Raw genomic sequence first — 18,816 nt, 5'->3', positions numbered from 1 at the left:
TCTGTGTGTGTGTGTGTGTGTGTCTGTGTGTGTGTGTGTCTGTGTGTGTCTGTGTGTGTGTGTGTCTGTGTGTGTCGGTGTGTGTGTGTGTGTGTCTGTGTGTGTGTGTCTGTGTGTGTGTGTCTGTGTGTGTGTCTGTGTGTGTGTCTGTGTGTGTGTGTGTGTGTGTCTGTGTGTGTGTGTGTGTGTGTCTGTGTGTGTGTGTCTGTGTGTGTGTGTCTGTGTGTGTGTCTGTGTGTATGTGTCTGTGTGTGTCTGTGTGTCTGTGTGTGTGTGTCTGTGTGTGTCTGGGTGTGTGTGTGTGTGTGTATGTGTGTGTGTCTGTGTGTATGTGTCTGTGTCTGTGTGTGCGTCTGTGTGTGTGTGTGTCTGTGTGTGTGTCTGTGTGTGTGTGTGTCTGTGTGTGTGTGTCTGTGTGTGTGTGTCTGTGTGTGTGTCTGTGTGTATGTGTCTGTGTGTGTGTGTGTGTCTGTGTGTGTGTGTGTATCTGTGTGTGTGTCTGTGTGTGTGTGTCTGTGTGTGTGTGTGTCTGTGTGTGTGTGTGTGTCTGTGTGTGTGTGTCTGTGTGTGTGTGTCTGTGTGTGTGTGTGTCTGTGTGTGTGTCTGTGTGTATGTGTCTGTGTGTGTCTGTGTGTGTGTGTATCTGTGTGTGTGTCTGTGTGTGTGTGTCTGTGTGTGTGTGTGTCTGTGTGTGTGTGTGTGTGTGTGTGTGTGTGTCTGTGTATGTGTGTGTCTGTGTGTGTGTGTGTCTGTGGGTGTATGTGTCTGTGTCTGTGTGTGCGTCTGTGTGTGTGTGTGTCTGTGTGTGTGTCTGTGTGTGTGTGTGTCTGTGTGTGTGTGTGTGTGTCTGTGTGTGTGTGTCTGTGTGTCTGTGTGTGTGTGTGTCTGTGTGTATGTGTCTGTGTGTGTCTGTGTGTGTGTGTATCTGTGTCTGTGTGTGTGTGTGTGTGTGTCTGTGTGTGTGTGTGTCTGTGTGTGTGTGTGTGTGTGTGCCCTGCGTGTTATCTGACAACGGCTCCCCTGTGACGTACATTGATGACACATAAGACAGGAAGTGTGGTGTCGCTTATATAAACATTTGCCACCGTGGTTATAACATCAAATCAAATGTCTGTTCCCGAAACATTTCCATATATATATATATAAGATCACTTCTTGTTACAGTAAATGTTTCACTTAAAGCAGTTAAATGACACTTCGTGGTCATTGATGCAAAATCTTACATAAATAAGTGTATTGTATTATGATATTGAAGCTCTGTTTCTTTTGCACTCGTGAAAGTGTACTGCATTATACTAACCATTATTATTTTGTTTTTACCTCTTTCTTTTTATAACTTCTATATTTTCTTTTTCTCTATTTTGTTGATATATAATTAAAAAGATGGTATTGGATCTATATTTTCAAAGTAATTGTACTATTTGTTACGGTTTTATCATAATCTCTGAATATATTTTATTGTATTTTCTGTTTTGTATTTTCATAATTGAGACGGACTGTATTATTTTTGTATATTCTGTGTAAAATTAATCTCTGTTGTTTTAATTGCTCTTACAATACTAATAAAAATTGTTTTTCAAAAAAAAAAAAGCAGTTTAAATGTTAGACTAGTGGCCTTTTAAATACGTGTTTTTGGCTTTTGATAGATCGCAGACCCCAGATTTGGGCTCTCAGTTCCACTATTGTGGATAGAAAAATAAAAGAAAAAAGTTTGCAAAATGAAACAAATATGTAGAAACCTTTATTAATTAATAAAAAAAATCAATAAATCAAATTGTAATCTCGTATATTATTCAGGCACAGTATAAAAGCGCATCTCTTCCCATCAGAAAACGCAACCAACTTTTGCATCAAACAAAGATGCCACCATCTTGACGCACAGATTGATGCGCTACTTGTAAAAATGGGCCATTCGCTGAAAAATAGATGTTTGGCGTCAGAAACTGCTAGAGGTGGATTTTAGCGCTGTCACTAACCACCCTGTCTGCGGCCCTACGTCACAACCCAACAGAAAGCCAATCACAGGGCAAAATGTAACCGAAGACAGAGGACAAGGGCACACGAAAGTTTTGGGTCCACTTTTCAGTCATTACATAAGACAGGAGCTACAGGATTTACCTAAACAAGAGCATCAGGGCTTGGAAAAAAGTGCGGAAGTTATTGTGTCTGTTGATGGCGCTGTCGTCCACCAATGCGATGTTCCCAAACACCTGGAAACAGAGATCAAATAAATAGATGCATAGAAAGCTAACTAAGACTGTCTGCAGCCTACAACAAAATGGTGGAGAAGTCGGAGCAATTGAGAGCACTTAGCATAACTTGATTTTACTAAATACATAAAACTTTCAACCAGAGAGAAACTTCCATAGAAATTCCTGTAAATCACAGATCTGCTCAGTTTGATTCAGAGATTCTTACAATGAAATGTATGGTCTGTGCACTATATATGTACACACCGAGAACACAGCCATTTTGTGGGCTGATCTAATGAATTTTGGGGCAGCTCACAAAATGGCTGCCTACAGATGACAAGAATACTATAAGATCTCTTTTAGAAATGACATACAGGAACTATCTTCCCCTTTGTTACTTATTTATTCTTAAAGCAGGTTCTAAAAACAGTTTTATCCAGAACTTTAAAGTTATTTGTTACATTTCAGTTACCGAGTTAGTGATCTTTTTGTTAAGTATTCCAAATAGACACCTGACGCACAGCGGCAAGCACTTTACATGAGATAGACTCGCTATGGGACCGGTGGCGGCTGGCTGACTAGTGTTTGTCACCGTTTCTGCACAGTATCTATATAATTCTTGTGATACTTACCTGCATGCCAATGATGGCGTAGATGAAAAACAGCATGGCGATCAGTAGGCAGACGTACGGCAGGGCCTGCAAAGAGAGCAACACGCTGCAAATATTCTCCTAATAAAGCCACAAATCTCATGCAACCCGCTCTACAGTTTATCGAGATGTGTCCTACTTTCTCAGCAAGACAGTAACCAGCCTTTACTGCCCATTTTATCTGTATTATATGACCAATGTCATTAAGCTGATAGAACATTTTGCATATAGCAATGGATGGACGGACAGACCTTGAATGACTGCACAAAGGTCCAGAGAAGGATTCGGATGGTGTAACCCTGACGCAGAAGTTTAATCAACCGAGCAGCTCGGAAGAGTCGCAAGAAACTCAAGTTGATGAAGTTTTCCTACAGCAGAAAGAGAGAATGTGTTACTGGTAATCCGGCCCAACCACTAATCTGGTGTCAACGTCCCCCCTCCCCACCGAGAGCCCCCAAAATATAAGACAAGCCCACCTCACTCCATTCCATTCTCAAGCAATAAAAACTTGCAGCTTGCTCGTACTTCAAAACCAGGAGGGGAAATTTAGATCCAATCACATGCAATCTCCCCCCACCCCAATCCTATTTGCTGGCAGCCTCAATGTACTCCAACATGTCTCTAGTATGAGGGTGGCTTTAAGGAAAATCCTTCAGAGGCCAGTGACCGAGGAGGACACATATATCTCTGGTTCTTACAAGTCAAAAGATTTCATGAAGGGCCTTTGGAAGATAATGATCTTCGTCATCTGGTTAGGGTCACTCTATGGTCGGTTTTGGTATTTACCTGAAGATACTCCTGAGTTTTTTAAAATACAATTACGCTTTAGAGGTTTGTCGATCTTTCAGTCACAAGTTTTACTATTGCATCATTGCAGGCTTTGCTGGAAAACCGCCCACAGCGACTTTTCCCAGACCCCGAGCATTCTCATAAATAATCTGACGCCCTTCTCACTCAGGACCTCATTCAGAGTCGGTCGCAAGCGGCCGCTCGGTCGTACGCATCCGATGTTTCCAAACCACGCATGCGCACGGTTAGTTGTGCGCATGTGCGTACGAGGCTTTGCGATCCAAAATGCTGTAGATCGTACGGCTCACGAGCAGGAAGTGGCTTCCGAGAGTTGATTGACATGAAAGGCCGTTTGTGGGTGTTGATCTGAAAACGCAGGCGTGCCTCAGCGTTTTGAGGGCGTTTTAGGGGCGTACATAAATTACCAGCTACGACCGACATAGAAGGCCGGAAGTAGTAAAACGTCACTCTGCGAGCAGGTTAGAGGCCTGGCTGATCGTACAGCTTGAGGTTGGGTATGTGCTCTCTCAAGCCCTAGAGTACAATCGATACTATCGAATGTTATTGATGTTAGGATTGATGTTTCTATATTGAGCCACACAATGCAAGCAGCTAATAATCGATTGATGAAGCTAATAACACTGCTAATTGGCTTGTAATTGATTCAGTTGCGTTTGCATTAGCGAATAATAAGAATAAATACATTTCAGTGGGATGGCTTATTCTATGTGTTATTTTTAATTTTTGTGGGCATCAACACAACACAAGCGGCCACGGAATCGGTATGAAATACCGCCAGCCGCAAGGCCAGCGGTTCGATTCCCGTCAGCGGCAGCCCGACATGAGCAGAGTTCCGAGCAGCGGAAGCCCGACAGCGCTGGAAATCCCGATCGTGGATAGGTGAGTATCTACTAACCTAACCTAATCCCCCTAACCCTCCTTAGGGGTGCCTAACCCTAACTTCCCCCCAAGTGCCTAACCCTAACCACCGCCTTCCCCGCTGCCTAACCCTAAGTCCCCCGGGGGGGTGCCTAACCCTAAGTCCCCCCCGGGGGTGCCTAACCCTAACCCTCCTTCCCCCTAGCCTAACCCTAACCCTCCCGGGGGGGTGCCTAACCCTAAGTCCCCCCCGGGAGCCCTAAACCTAACTCTCCCCCCCGCGGCTGTCCGCTCTCGGCGCCCGGCATCACTACAATCGGGATGCCGGGCGCTGGTCTCCCGGTGTCGGGGAAATGCGGGCGTCTACATCTAGACGCCCGGCATTTCACCCTTGCCGGTTTATGACAGTCGGGAAGCCGGCTGCCGGTATTTAGGCAGTCGGCTTCCCGATTGCATACCACGGCTGCAACCATCAGATGAAAATTAACATACAGCGACGGACAAAGACGGACAACGATTGACTCGATCGCTAGCTGCTATCCCTCGTTAGCTAGAGGAGGTGCATTGTTCATGTATGGGCGTCACTTTGGTTGCGACCGACCGGCCGTGCGATTGCTTCCTTTTTCAGTTTCTCGGTCGTTTGGCGTAGGACCGAGCGGCCGCTTACGACCGACTCCGAATGAGGTCCTCAGTCCCTTGCGGTGAGTAACAGGAGCACAAGCAAGACCTCAGACCCGCAGACAACGATGTGACAGCAAAGGTGATCGGGATGGATGCACAGGAAGAACAGAGACCAGCAGAGGGACTGGGAAGGAATATAGGGGTCTAGTTACTAAGCAGTGTTAGGAGACTGAGTGAAAAGTGATAAGGTACCAGCCAATCAGCTCCTAACTGTCATTTTTCAAACACAGCCTGTGAGATGACAGTCGGGAGCTGATTGGCTGGTACCTTATCACTTTTCACTCTGTCTCCTAACACTGCTTAGTAACTAGACCCCACAGTGAAGAAGCGATATAGCGAGTATGCAGCATAAATGAGAAAGAGGTCAACGGCGGAGAAACGTGGGTAACATCAGCGGAATCAACTCTGATTTCCCTATTGCCAATAGGATACATTCCATTGGGAAGTTACACATCTCCCTATCCTTGGTGCAAGCGTTCCATCCAAAAACAGGTGGAGTTACGCGTACGCACAACGCTAAATAGCCAGCCATTCGGTTGCCACGCCCTTTTTCAGATTACGTGCGAACACGGCATTGTTAGCCAGTTACGCCTTTTCTGTGGCAAGTAGAGATACGCCCAAGTTGCCAATAATTCTGCGTCGCTCGTAGTTACATTCGCTCTGCTCCGTTACACCCGCAAAACCAACTTGGGTTCAACTTTGCACAGACCTCATATTCTCATGTTCAGGAGATGAAGACTTGCAGGGAGTTCAGGGCTGATATCACTTTGAAAGGGGCATTAATTACAGCTAGAGTCACACACAGGTAACTCCCTGTAGGAGGATGTGGGGTTCTCCAGGGGGTGGGGGAGAGCGAGAGAGATTTTGTTTTTTATTTATTTAATCTTTATTTAATTCATTTCATTGGTGTGAATTTGTTTTTGTTTTTATATTATGTGTCCTTCCTGCGGCATTGTGCCAGGATTCTCTAATTAGTAATCAGCGTAAGAATTATTCATATGTGAATGGGATTATGGCTGATCTACGTTTCTTTGTTGGTGGTTTTTTTACCAATATGCTCAGTGGCGGATATTACCTAGGGGCTGCGAGGCCCCCCCCCCCCAGTAAAATCCGCTACTTCAGTGAGCAACCGCAGTCCGTGACTGCACTGGCTACACTGTGACTGGAGGTGGCTTCCCATTGGAAGCGCCACCTGTCAGTCACGCACATGACAGGCAGCCCCAGGGGGAGGTGTCTCCTTACCCGGGGAACTGCCAATCCGGACTGCGATCAGCAAAGAGCGGCTTCCAGTCGAAGCCGCTGCTCTGCCTTTCCGCAGCCTTACATGGCTTCTCGGGGCTGCAGTCAATGCAGCCGCCAGAAGCCAGTGGTAAGCGCATGCCTGTCCCAGCGCCTACCAGATCTATTGCGAAGGCGTCGGGAACCCGGCCAGCCAGACCAGCCAGCCAGCAGCGACAGCCCCCCTCAGGTAAGAAGGCAGGAGCCGCTGATGATTATGTTCTTAACATTTTCTATGAATGGATATTTTCTGTGACTTAACGTTGTTGGTTTTATATCAATATATTATGTTTTGTTTGTACAATTATTTTATAATATGATTCTTTAGTAAAATATAATAAAAAAAAATGCTGTAATACATGGCAACCAATCAGGTGTTTGCTTCCATTTGGAAAGTGATAGTAAGGATCTGATTGGTATACAGGAGACGTCAGATGCACAAAGGTGACGTGTTTCTGTAATTGGTGCACAGACGGACGCCCAAGAAGACAATATGTCCCTGTTTTCTGTTTGAAAATAGCGAGATTTCTAAACACGATAAAAGAAGTGAAGGACGCTCATCCCCCTTCCTGAGGTGTGTATACAGCGTTTATCCATAAGATATCCTCGCCGTGCTCCCTATGTGCCCTACGGCGTGTCACATGATCACCCCACTTACTGATGACACCCCGCTTACATTGCGCCATGCTGCGGCCGAGGTTGCATGCGGAGGAACAGAAGTCACTGTCATGTAGACGCTTCAAAGACTAACTGAAAGAAGTGAGATGGAGAGGCAAGTTACCCCTCCCCCCATTTACCTCCCCACTCGCCCCCTTTCTAAGTTTAGGAGTGGGCGCTGACTGCTGTGTGATCATACACTGACCTCTGTTCCTCTTCTCGAGGGGCATTACATTCACGATTGGGAAGCTTTGCAGGGAAGGTGCGTGCTGAGCAATAATATCTAATTAACACGACATCGTCAAAATATAACCGTCTCTCTAGCAGCAAAAACGTTGGGACATTTGTATGGCGCGGTGACTGGTTCTGGTTCTTCAGGAAGTATCTGTTGCATTCCGCTAGAGTCGCCTTTTCGTTTTCCAATATAATTGCTAATCGCCGTCTTCACGAGAATTTCTGCCGTTACCGACAACAGAGCTTGTACTCATATGTGAAACGGACAGATCTGCTATCAGACAACGGATATCGGGATGGAAAAGGTTCAGCCGAGCGGTAATGAAATAACCTATATTATGGCCAAATAACCATCTTTTCAATTTGTGTTTCGTGTTGGAATGTTTTTATCATTTCTGCAATAACGATATTACTTTAGTCTAAGTCATTTGTAGCTGCAATAATCCCACCTCACCCCGCCGCTATCCTCGTGGGGGCACTGTTAATATAACCTTAAAGCTCCACACTGCAGAATCCATCAATCCCAATCTTGCACTGATGAGATCTACCAAAACTGAAAGAAAAAATAAAAAGACTCTCTGCACATTACATTTACGGTTCTGTATCTATGGTGGCTCCGTGCTATAGGGCAAGTAGCGACAACTAAGGGGTAATTATCTTATTTGCACCTCATTCAGAGTCGGTCGCGAGCTCCGATGCGCTCGTAACCGACTCGATGGCTTGGCCTGCGCACGCGCAGCGGCCGCACTGCGCGTGCGCAAGCCCCGGAGCGACAGAGAAACTCTGTCGCTCTGGAGCACGTTACCAAAGGGGCGGCTGTCGATGTTGATCGACAGCTGCCCCCGTTTGGTAGGGGAGCTGGGGGGTTGTTTCCAAAATGGAGGCGTTCCTTTACGAACACCTACCGTTTTGTGGGCGGCCGCACTGACATCCTCAGTGATGTCAGTGGGGAGCTTCCTGCTCCATCAGAGCAGGAAGCTCCCTGGGGCTTACGAGTGCCCAGACCCAACCTTAGGGTCTGGTCGAAAGCCCCGATGGTCGCGATGGTGATCACCATCGTGACCATCAACCTGGTCGGTCGTTAAGCTGTGGGTGGTAATCGATCGACAAGGAGGCGGCCGTTCAGGATGCAAGCGGCCGCCCTGATTCTGTGCGACCGCTTGCATCTAATGACCGCCTCTGAATGAGGCCCAAAGTCCTTCCCTCTGTGGTTCTGTGAGATTATTCCAACTGTTATAAACCAGAAGAAGTCTCCCCAGTAGTCATTGATAACTATTGCATTAACCGTATTAAAGCATCTACTTTGCAAAATCTCCAAGATCAAAATACACAATTTCAAAACTTTCCGTAAACCTACAGCAAAACCTTTTTGGTTTCCGAAGCTGATTGAACACAAAAAGTTATCTCACCAGTGGCAAATGTGTCACCCCATTGTCTTATCTACTTTCCTCTCCTGTGTACATGTGGCTTACCCCCGAACCTCATTTAAATCCCTCGCCTTAAAGGAGGTATGTTCAGCTGTTAGCCTCTGCTAAGTACATCTGACAGACTCTTCAATAGCTCCACAAGTTTATACCATTCAGTTTTGTGCAGATTTAGGAACGTGGACATTTCCGGCATGTGCTTTCTTGTACGAACGCCAAGGTATGCGCGCGGTGCTCCTGCAGTCTAAGACCCCTATACTCTCACCCTTTTGCTGCTGAAAGACTTGTCAATGAGAAGTAATCCAGGAATTAAACTTCGCCTCCGATATTCGGAGAAAGGCGTCTGTCGGCCACCCGGCGACGCTGAAACGTTTGTCAACATGATCCCCCTCGCCCTTTCATTATTGCTCAGCACGCAAATTGCCTTTTCAGACAGACCCGAAGCATGATGCCTTATTCATAACCAAGCATGGAGATTAGGGAAAAGGACAAGGTGCAAGAAAAAAAAAAAAAGATTGGAAAAATTCTAAAATGGAACCAACCGTGTTCTAGATATGATGTTGTCATGGGTGATTTTAGTGGTACACAGTACACGGGTGTTGCAGGTAATACAACATACAACGACAGGGGGTTTGGCGGTGGGGTGGGGGTGGATTGAGCGGTCCCACATTGTATGTTGATAGAGCGGCATGAGTCGGCAGGACGTGAAATTAACAAAGGACACAAACACGGGACATGGACACAAACAGACACAAAAAAAGAAGAGATGAATTAAATTAAACTGGTAGAAGACAAATTAACTGAGTTTATGTTCTGCTCTTGATGATTGCATGGGAAAATAAGGCCCCCAACTCCACATACTTACATTAGTGTTTCATCATTAAGTGGGGAGATGTATCAAAGGGATACGGTCAATAACCCGGTGCCGGAATCCCGAAGGTAAGTAGTGGGGTTAGGGGGAAGATTAGGCACTAAGGGGGAACGGTTAGGCACTAAGGGGGAACGGTTAGGTTTAGGGTGCGGAGGGAGGTTAGGTTTAGGTACTAGGGAGGGAGGGGTAGGGAGAAGGGGAGGGTTAGATTTAGGCACTGGGGGGAGTTAGGTTTAGGCACCAGGGAGGGAGGGGTAGGGAGAGGGGAATGGGTAGGCGGAGGGTTAGGTTTAGGCACCAGGGAGGAAGGGTAGGGAGATGGGGAGGGTTAGGTTTAGGCACCAGGGAGGGAGGGGTAGGGAGAGGGGGAGGGGTAGGTTTAGGCACTTGGGGGATATTAGGTTTAGGCACCAGGGAGGGAGGGGTAGGGAGAGGGGGAGGGTTAGGTTTAGGCACCAGGGAGGGAGGGGTAGGGAGAAGGGGAGGGTTAAGTTTAGGCACCAGAGAGGGAGGGGTAGGCGGAGGGTTAGTTTTAGGCACTTGGGGAGGTTGGGGTTTAAGCACCAGGGAGGGAGGGGTAGGGAGAGGGGGGGGGTTAGGTTTAGGCACCGGGGAGGGAGGGGTAGGGAAAGGGGGGGTTTAGGTTTAGGCACCAGGGAGGGAGGGGTAGGGAGAGGGGGGGGAGGGTTAGGTTTAGGCACCAGGGAGGGAGGGGTAGGGAGAGGGGGAGGGTTACGTTTAGGCACTTGGGGGATGGGTTAGGTTTAGGCACCAGAGAGGGGGGGGGGATTAGGTTTAGGCACCAGGGAGGGAGGGGAAGGGAGAGGGGGAGGGTTAGGTTTAGGCACTTAGGGGATGGGTTAGGTTTAGGCACCAGGGAGGGAGAGGGGGAGGGTTAGGATACATTCTGACAGTTGTCAGTTACCTAACCCTATCGGGATTCCAGTGTTGCTATTTTGACCACCGGAATCCTGAGCACCGGCATCCCATACCCATCCCGTATCAAAGCTTCTAAGGACTAGTGTGGAAGTTATCCATCTCAGCCAATCGGCTGCTAGCTATGGTTTATCTAGCACATTCTATACAATGATGAGTGGATTATCGGGGCAACACCGTCACCTGTCCTCCTTAGTAGGATTGATACATCTCCCCCTAGGTAACACAAGATATTGGTTCAGTATTGCCTTAGACGAGGGCAGCGTCATCAGCCGATATTATCACCCACCACAAACGCACCGATTTATTGAACAAAGGGCCTGATTCACAATTCTACCCAAACCCAATGGTTTGCGTTCAACTCTGATTGTTGGAGACCTTCGCATGTGCCGGTCTCCTTCTGCTACGACGGTCGCAGTGCCCCTAAGCCGCAATATTATTGACATGCTTTGGTGGTGGGGAATGGGAGGCGACGAGCAGCGTTCCCAGAAATGGGGGTGTGCCTCTCCCATTTTGTGGGGGTGTCGAGGCCAGAGTCTGCGTCTTACGATGCAGATTTACTGTCCTCGGCTACGGAGCTGCGGTGGCCATTCTGAGTAGCCTTCACCTGGGTACACACGCTGCCTGTAACAGCACCGCGTCAGGCGTGGAATCGTCCCATCCGATGTGCAGCACAGCAGATGGGACGACAGATTGGGCATAGACACTGTACGATGTGTACAATATATCATTCCGATTCAGGACGATATATCGGACGATAGATCATATAGTGTGTATCCAGCTTTAGGTGCACTCAGATGGGCGTTGCCGCAATTAATGGTCGCGTTGGTGATCCAATGCTGTGTCTTTAGACGCAGAATTTGAATTTGCCATGTCGTCTGGGGGGGGGGGGTCTTTTGTCCTCAGGCGCTTCCTGCGGCAATACCATGTGTTAGCATCGCTGCTGCGTCCAGAGAAGCGTAAAATTCTGAATCAGGCCCATGGTAAGCTTTTGGTTTATTTTTTAAATGTGTCTACCGAAAATAAAATGGTTTTGGGATAATTCGCCCATTGATGCCCCCTGACAATAAGACATCGTTATTTATAGAATCACCTGGCTACAATATAAACGGTGACATTCCCAGCGGTGGAAGTAATCTTATTTTTAATAATTAGGAACTGACATTTTGTTAACAACCGGAATTCTAGATACTTTAATTAGTCTGTGTGTGGAATGCCCATGTAATGTTATCTAAGAAAAGCTATGTTCCAATGTTTAATATCTCTATTTCACGGGAACAGTCACTGGGGGGCAGCGTTCCGCTGGAGTCTATGGCTGATATATCACATGACTAGACAGGGTAGGCAGTATGGAAGCTGCCACTCACATTAACAAATCCAGATACGTTTGGGGTTCTTTGCAAAGAATAAATGTTGTCCATTTATTTCACTGAACACAAATATAAGAATGAAGTTGAAAGAGCCCCAGTTATAATTAGAGACGATTGTACTTAATATGCTTTAATAAGCAGAAGATTCTGACACTGGAATAGTCCCGATGATGTTTCAGCGAATCCGCTAACAAAGGAAATTAATGTAAAATTCCCTTATCACAATATTCTCCACCGCACATTTCCCTATGACCAATTAAGCATTATTTAACTTTGCAATTAGCACGCTGCGGCATGATGAAGAAGAAGATTAAATCAAGCAAAATGGATTTTGCATGTGTCCACCTAGGAAAGTGATAACACTCCGCAATTTTATTCTTAAAACGCTAGTCCCTAGGCCGTTAATCAATAAATAATGATTAAATTACATATATATATATATATATATATATATAATTAATCGGAGGGTCCAATTGAATCTGGAGTGAATACAGTTTCCGTGAATACATGACGGCATAATGGCGGATGAATGAGGCAGCGCTGATATTTGCATTACCAACCATAATGCAAATGAGGAGGCAATTAGTAAACGCAAAGAGGGCAAATTATCTGTTACTAAGGGGTAATATATCAAAGAGAACAATTGTAAGTGTGTCCTATAGCAACCAATCAGCTGCTGCCTATCATGTATCTAGTGCATTCTATAAAATGATAGCAAGAATCTGATTGGTTGCTAAGGGTAACAACTCCACTCGCTTTCTTTAGAAGGTTTGATAAATCTCCTGCTAAATGTTTCCCTATGTCTCTGCCAGAGCTGGAACGTTATTTATTCTCCTTTATTATCTGTGGTCGCCGGAGTTGCTACATGTGACGTCACCGGCTGCTGATCCTCCATGTTAGCGACGGGCTAAATGTGCGACACTGGACTACAATATCACAGCACCGCACTCCAGAGGGGAGACGATGCCACCTGCCCCCATGCCACACACTGGCCCCCGATCACTGTGCCCAGGCAATCAGTATCGTTGTTCTATCACTGACTTACTAGTAGGATGCGTTTCGTTCGTTCGTTGCCTTTATTTGAAGCTCAATCTTATGTTTCTGTTTCGCTTTGATTGGATCATTTTTATTTCCAGCTTAGTTTTTCCAAAAAGTGGACGTGGGCGATTATTATAAGGTTCATTTACAGACAAATAAAACTGTTTCTCCTGAGTTAATTATCGGTATGGGGGCTATTGGGGTCATTCACCTCCATGGCCAGCTGTGCCCGGCGAATCGCTACCTTAATATTAGGGCTCTGGGCCTGTGGACTCCGCAGTAGGGTAGGGGGTAAGTAATTTGTTGCTGTGATAAGTGGAAATAACAAGTAATATTTTGTGATGGGGGGAATATATTCATCAACGGGCTGCGATAAGATCATACTTGACGAAACTTTAGTTGCGTCTGCTGATCGATGACAGAAGGGGAGGCGGCATCATGACTCCCCCATGACAGACCATAAGCCCTTTATGTCAGGGGCCCCCATGACAGACCATAAGCCCTTTATGTCAGGGGTCTCCACCCAGCTGCTGTGTCATTAACCATCAGCAGAATGTGGCCCCATAAAGGTCCTTTCTGATAGGGGTCCACCTGTAGGTGGCGCTATTTGCTGTGCGGGATCAAGACCTGTCCATACACCAAGAGACGAGTACAGGGCAGTAACGGAACACATCTGACATAACAAAGAGTATTGTAATTTGCACTTTGCACAAAGCTAAAGAACAATAGGTCAATACTACAGTCATTGCACCAACGTAAGGAAAAATTGTCCTGAGATATAAAAGGGGTGGGGGGGGGGGACGGACACAAGTGTACAATTTCTATTATAATACTAATAATAACAGAATGATTTTGTTTGCTCAGACCTGTAACATCTGGTGGACTTTTAAGCAAAGTGTTAATTTAGGAGAAAAGTATTAAACTTACATATCCAATCCTTTATATAATATCTACAGAGTATTATAACTTTTGTAAGTTCAATAAAATCAGGACAATGACCTCCTAAAAAGCGATGGGACCATGAATAAAGTCAGTGGGGGTAACACTGGGGTATGACTGTACTGTCTATCATATATCAGAGCATGTATGGTAATGTGCTATAGTGTAACCTGGCCCCTGCGTCCTGGCGATTCTCCAGGACAGATTGAGCGCGGTCTCTGCAGACAAGGACGGGTTACATGAGAGCCACTTACCGCTATCTCTGTTAGTAAAATATCAGTAATACTTCCCAAGACCGTAACAAAATCAAACACATTCCAGGCGTCCCGCAAATAGTTCTGCATGAGAAATGGGAGAAGGGGGAACAGAAAGTGATTACTGCAGGCGCTCAACCCCTGGGTCATACATCCCAAAAATGCAGCTCAAATTGGTGGAGGGTGTGACCTATGAGAGGTGGGAGTGGGGGGTATGTGATCGGTGAGAGGAGGGGGTGGAGGGTATGTGACCTGGGAGAGGTGGGGGTGGGGGGTATGTGATCGGTGAGAGGAGGGGGTGGAGGGTATGTGATCGGGGAGAGTAGCGGGTGGGGGTATGTGACCTGGGAGAGGTGGGGGTTGGGGGTATGTGATCGGTGAGAGGGGGAGGTGGAGGGTATGTGATCGGGGAGAGTAGCGGGTGGAGGGTATGTGATCGGTGAGAGGAGCGGGTGGAGGGTATGTGATCGGTGAGAGGAGGGGGTGGAGGGTATGTGATCGGTGAGAGGAGGAGGTGGAGGGTATGTGATTGGGGAGAGTAGCGGGTGGAGGGTATGTGATCGGTGAGAGGAGGGGGTGGAGGGTATGTGATCGGGGAGATGAGCGGGTGGAGGGTATGTGATCGGTGAGAGGAGGAGGTGGAGGGTATGTGATCGGTGAGAGGAGGGGGTGGAGGGTATGTGATCGGGGAGAGTAGCGGGTGGAGGGTATGTGATCGGTGAGAGTGGGTGGGGGGGTATGTGATCGGTGAGAGGAGGGGGTGGAGGGTATGTGATCGGTGAGAGGAGGGGGTGGAGCGTATGTGATCGGTGAGAGGAGGGGGTGGAGAGTATGTGATCGGGGAGAGTAGCGGGTAGAGGGTATGTGATCGGGGAGAGTAGCGGGTAGAGGGTATGTGATCGGGGAGAGTAGCGGGTAGAGGGTATGTGATCGGGGAGAGTAGCGGGTAGAGGGTATGTGATCAGGGAGATGAGCGGGTGGAGAGTATGTGATCGGGGAGAGTAGCGGGTAGAGGGTATGTGATCGGGGAGAGTAGCGGGTAGAGGGTATGTGGTCGGGGAGAGTAGCGGGTAGAGGGTATGTGATCGGGGAGAGGAGGGGGTGGAGGGTATGTGATCGGGGAGGTGAGCGGGTGGAGGGTATGTGATCGGTGAGAGGAGGGGTGGAGGGTATGTGATCGGGGAGAGGAGGGGGTGGAGGGTATGTGATCGGGGAGAGGAGGGTGTGGAGGGTATGTGATCGGGGAGAGGAGCGGGTGGAGGGTATGTGATAGGGGAGAGGAGGGGGTGGAGGGTATGTGATAGGGGAGAGGAGGGTGTGGAGGGTATGTGATCGGGGAGAGGAGGGTGTGGAGGGTATGTGATCGGGGAGAGGAGGGTGTGGAGGGTATGTGATCGGTAAGAGGAGCGGGTGGAGGGTATGTGATCGGGGAGAGTAGCGGGTAGAGGGTATGTGAACGGGGAGATGAGCGGGTGGAGGGTATGTGATCGGTGAGAGGAGCGGGTAGAGGGTATGTGATCGGTGAGAGGAGGGGGTGGCGGGTATGTGATCGGGGAGAGGAGGGTGTGGAGGGTATGTGATCGGGGAGAGGAGCGGGTGGAGGGTATGTGATAGGGGAGAGGAGGGGGTAGAGGGTATGTGATAGGGGAGAGGAGGGTGTGGAGGGTATGTGATCGGGGAGAGGAGGGTGTGGAGGGTATGTGATCGGGGAGAGGAGGGTGTGGAGGGTATGTGATCGGTAAGAGGAGCGGGTGGAGGGTATGTGATCAGGGAGAGGAGGGGGTGGAGGGTATGTGATCGGGGAGAGGAGGGTGTGGAGGGTATGTGATCGGGGAGAGGAGCGGGTGGAGGGTATGTGATAGGGGAGAGGAGGGGGTAGAGGGTATGTGATAGGGGAGAGGAGGGTGTGGAGGGTATGTGATCGGGGAGAGGAGGGTGTGGAGGGTATGTGATCGGGGAGAGGAGGGTGTGGAGGGTATGTGATCGGTAAGAGGAGCGGGTGGAGGGTATGTGATCGGGGAGAGTAGCGGGTAGAGGGTATGTGATCGGGGAGATGAGCGGGTGGAGGGTATGTGATCGGTGAGAGGAGCGGGTAGAGGGTATGTGATCGGTGAGAGGAGGGGGTGGAGGGTATGTGATCGGTGAGAGGAGCGGGTAGAGGGTATGTGATCAGGGAGTTGAGCGGGTGGAGGGTATGTGGTCGGGGAGAGTAGCGGGTAGAGGATATGTGATCAGGGAGATGAGCGGATGGAGGGTATGTGATCGGGGAGAGTAGCGGGTAGAGGGTATGTGATCGGTGAGAGGAGGGGGTGGAGGGTATGTGATCGGGGAGAGGAGGGGGTGGAGGGTATGTGATCGGGGAGAGGAGGGTGTGGAGGGTATGTGATCGGGGAGAGGAGGGGGGTGAGACTATGTAATAATCACTTCTCAGTTATGACATCATGGAGTCACAGCACACCCTGCATCGCGCCGCGCACAGTCCCACAACGACACAATGTCAGGCAGGGAAGCAGTTTGGAGAAGTTAGGGTGTAAATAGGATTTAGCAGGCTCCTATTAAGATGTTGCTTCTCATCACACCACAGTTCTATTTGTGTTTAGCTCAAGACATATTGCAGACACTGTAACTGTGATTTGTTACATGGTGTGGAACTGTAAGTCTCAGCACACCTTGCCAGCCCCTGATGATGCCCTGCTCACCCCGCAGTGTGCTGAATTGCTGAACTTCCGCTTCTGTGACAGACTCGGCCCGTCGCAGCTGTGACGAGGGTGGGTGTGAAGGATGTCTACCACCTGATTGGATTAGCCAAGGCTCGTCCAATCAGATGCCACATTCATTAGAAGCCGTCAGCGCTGGCGACCTTCATCTTCATAGCAGCATTACCCACGGCAACAACCAGACCTTCACACAGGTACCAGTGATGTCCGAGGGTTCCAAGCGAGGGCCGGGGGCGGCTAAACGTGGCCAACCTCTTAAATTTGTTATTTATGCAACTTTCTATATTATTAAGTCGCTTGGGGCTTTCTCCATCATAAACTTCTTACCAGAACGCCGAAAGCGATGATTTTCAGGATACACTCCAGTGAGAACATGGACGTAAAGATGATGTTTAGACATTTTAACATGTCTTCATACGTATTGGATGCTCCGTAGAACTAGAAGACAGGGTGGGAGTAAGTCGGGATAAATGAGTGATGCGTTACTCTCAGCAAACCCTGACCCATCACCATCAGCACCAATTATTAGTCCCTTTACCTATTAACTCAACACTTTATAAAATAATAATAATAAAAGACACACATTATACACTTTACTTGTAGACGAATATGTGAAAGTTATATCTGGGTGACATACGCGGATTAGGGCTGATTAATGACCTATCTCACAGTGGCCGCTGCTGCAAATGCTCGGAAAAGTTGACATTTTGATTTTAATTGCGCTGTAAATAGGTGAAGAGGAAATATGTCCGTCATACCAGTCATTACTTCACCAAGGGCCATTTATGTATTAATCCAAATCAGCAATTTGGGATGTGGGGGGAGATCTGGCATCGTCCGGTGATAAACTTCTAAATACTTTTCAAAACTGTTCTACATCGTCGGATGGGGATAGACCACCCTCTACTGCAACATATCAATCAGTAATATTGTCATCGAGAACATTCTGTGAGAAGGTAGTAGATGTTTGCACGACTCTCGGACGGTAACGCGCATACATTTCTCACAATTTACAAATTAAGACAATAACTGCAAAAAACTGCATAAAATATCATCGTTCTTTATCAAACACATTAGATTGCATGCACTATAAAATGCGTCAAACCATGTCTTTAGGGGGGGTCTTACCTTCATCATCAGCACTATGGTGTTGAGCGCTATCATTACCATGATGAAGTACTCGAACGGAGGGGACACCACGAAGCGCCACATCTTGTACTGAAACGACTGGCGATTTTGAGGCATGTACCGTGTTAGGGGCTTGGCACTAATGACAAAGTCAATGCAGGCCCTCTGTGGGGAAAAAGAAAAGCATGGACTATTTCCCATGATGACTCCAGAAGAATATATGACTGTCCCTAATACCATACTTACCTGTTTGGCTGCTTTTAGTACCTCACTTCAGGGAGATGGACAGGCGAGGGAGCACAATATGGGTGTGGGTGGAGAAATTGCACCATCAAGCTCTACCCACCTCAGTAAACTAAGTGGCAGGGGCTTAATGATGCAATTCATGTCATCACGCCCCTGGCAACCAGAGTTTTTGGAAATGGGTTGGTCAGGATTGCACAATTCATGTCATGTCCCCCCCCCCACATACGTCTTGCAGCAAGTATGTGATGTGACGGAAGAGCGTGGATTACGTGAGATGTTCTGTGCTTCTCATTCTCTCCTCTTACCTCATTCTTCTCCAGACTGCACTCCGACATGACCTTGTCACCCTGTTCCTGGAAAGTGATGATGATCAGAGCCACAAAGATGTTGACGAAGAAGAAAGGGAAGACCACAAAGTAGACCACGTAAAAGATGGACATCTCCATCCGGAAGCCAGGTGTGGGGCCTTGGTCTTCATAGGTGGCATCCACGGAGTGTTTGAGGACACTAAAAGGGACACTCAAAAGCTTAGA

At 47.9% G+C, this 18,816-nt stretch overlaps 1 protein-coding gene across 1 annotated transcript in view; it reads right to left on the bottom strand.

Moving 5' to 3' along the window:
• Positions 1-18,816, bottom strand: part of CACNA1B (calcium voltage-gated channel subunit alpha1 B) — a 364,867-nt gene that overhangs the window by 46,880 nt on the left and 299,171 nt on the right. Inside the window, exons 30-36 of the mRNA XM_088460941.1 lie at positions 18,589-18,790; positions 18,038-18,202; positions 17,237-17,347; positions 14,193-14,276; positions 3,094-3,210; positions 2,825-2,890; positions 2,119-2,210 (exon numbers count right to left, since the gene is read on the bottom strand). Of these exons, the coding sequence (XP_088317067.1) occupies positions 2,119-2,210; positions 2,825-2,890; positions 3,094-3,210; positions 14,193-14,276; positions 17,237-17,347; positions 18,038-18,202; positions 18,589-18,790 (837 nt within the window). The remainder of the gene's footprint in view (positions 1-2,118; positions 2,211-2,824; positions 2,891-3,093; positions 3,211-14,192; positions 14,277-17,236; positions 17,348-18,037; positions 18,203-18,588; positions 18,791-18,816) is intronic.

Source organism: Taudactylus pleione, unplaced genomic scaffold (assembly GCF_031769625.1).
Source record: "Taudactylus pleione unplaced genomic scaffold, aTauple2 ptg000996l, whole genome shotgun sequence".
Lineage (NCBI taxonomy): Eukaryota > Metazoa > Chordata > Amphibia > Anura > Myobatrachidae > Taudactylus > Taudactylus pleione.
Note: the sequence above shows the minus strand (reverse complement) of the source record. Positions and strands in the feature narration are given on the sequence as shown.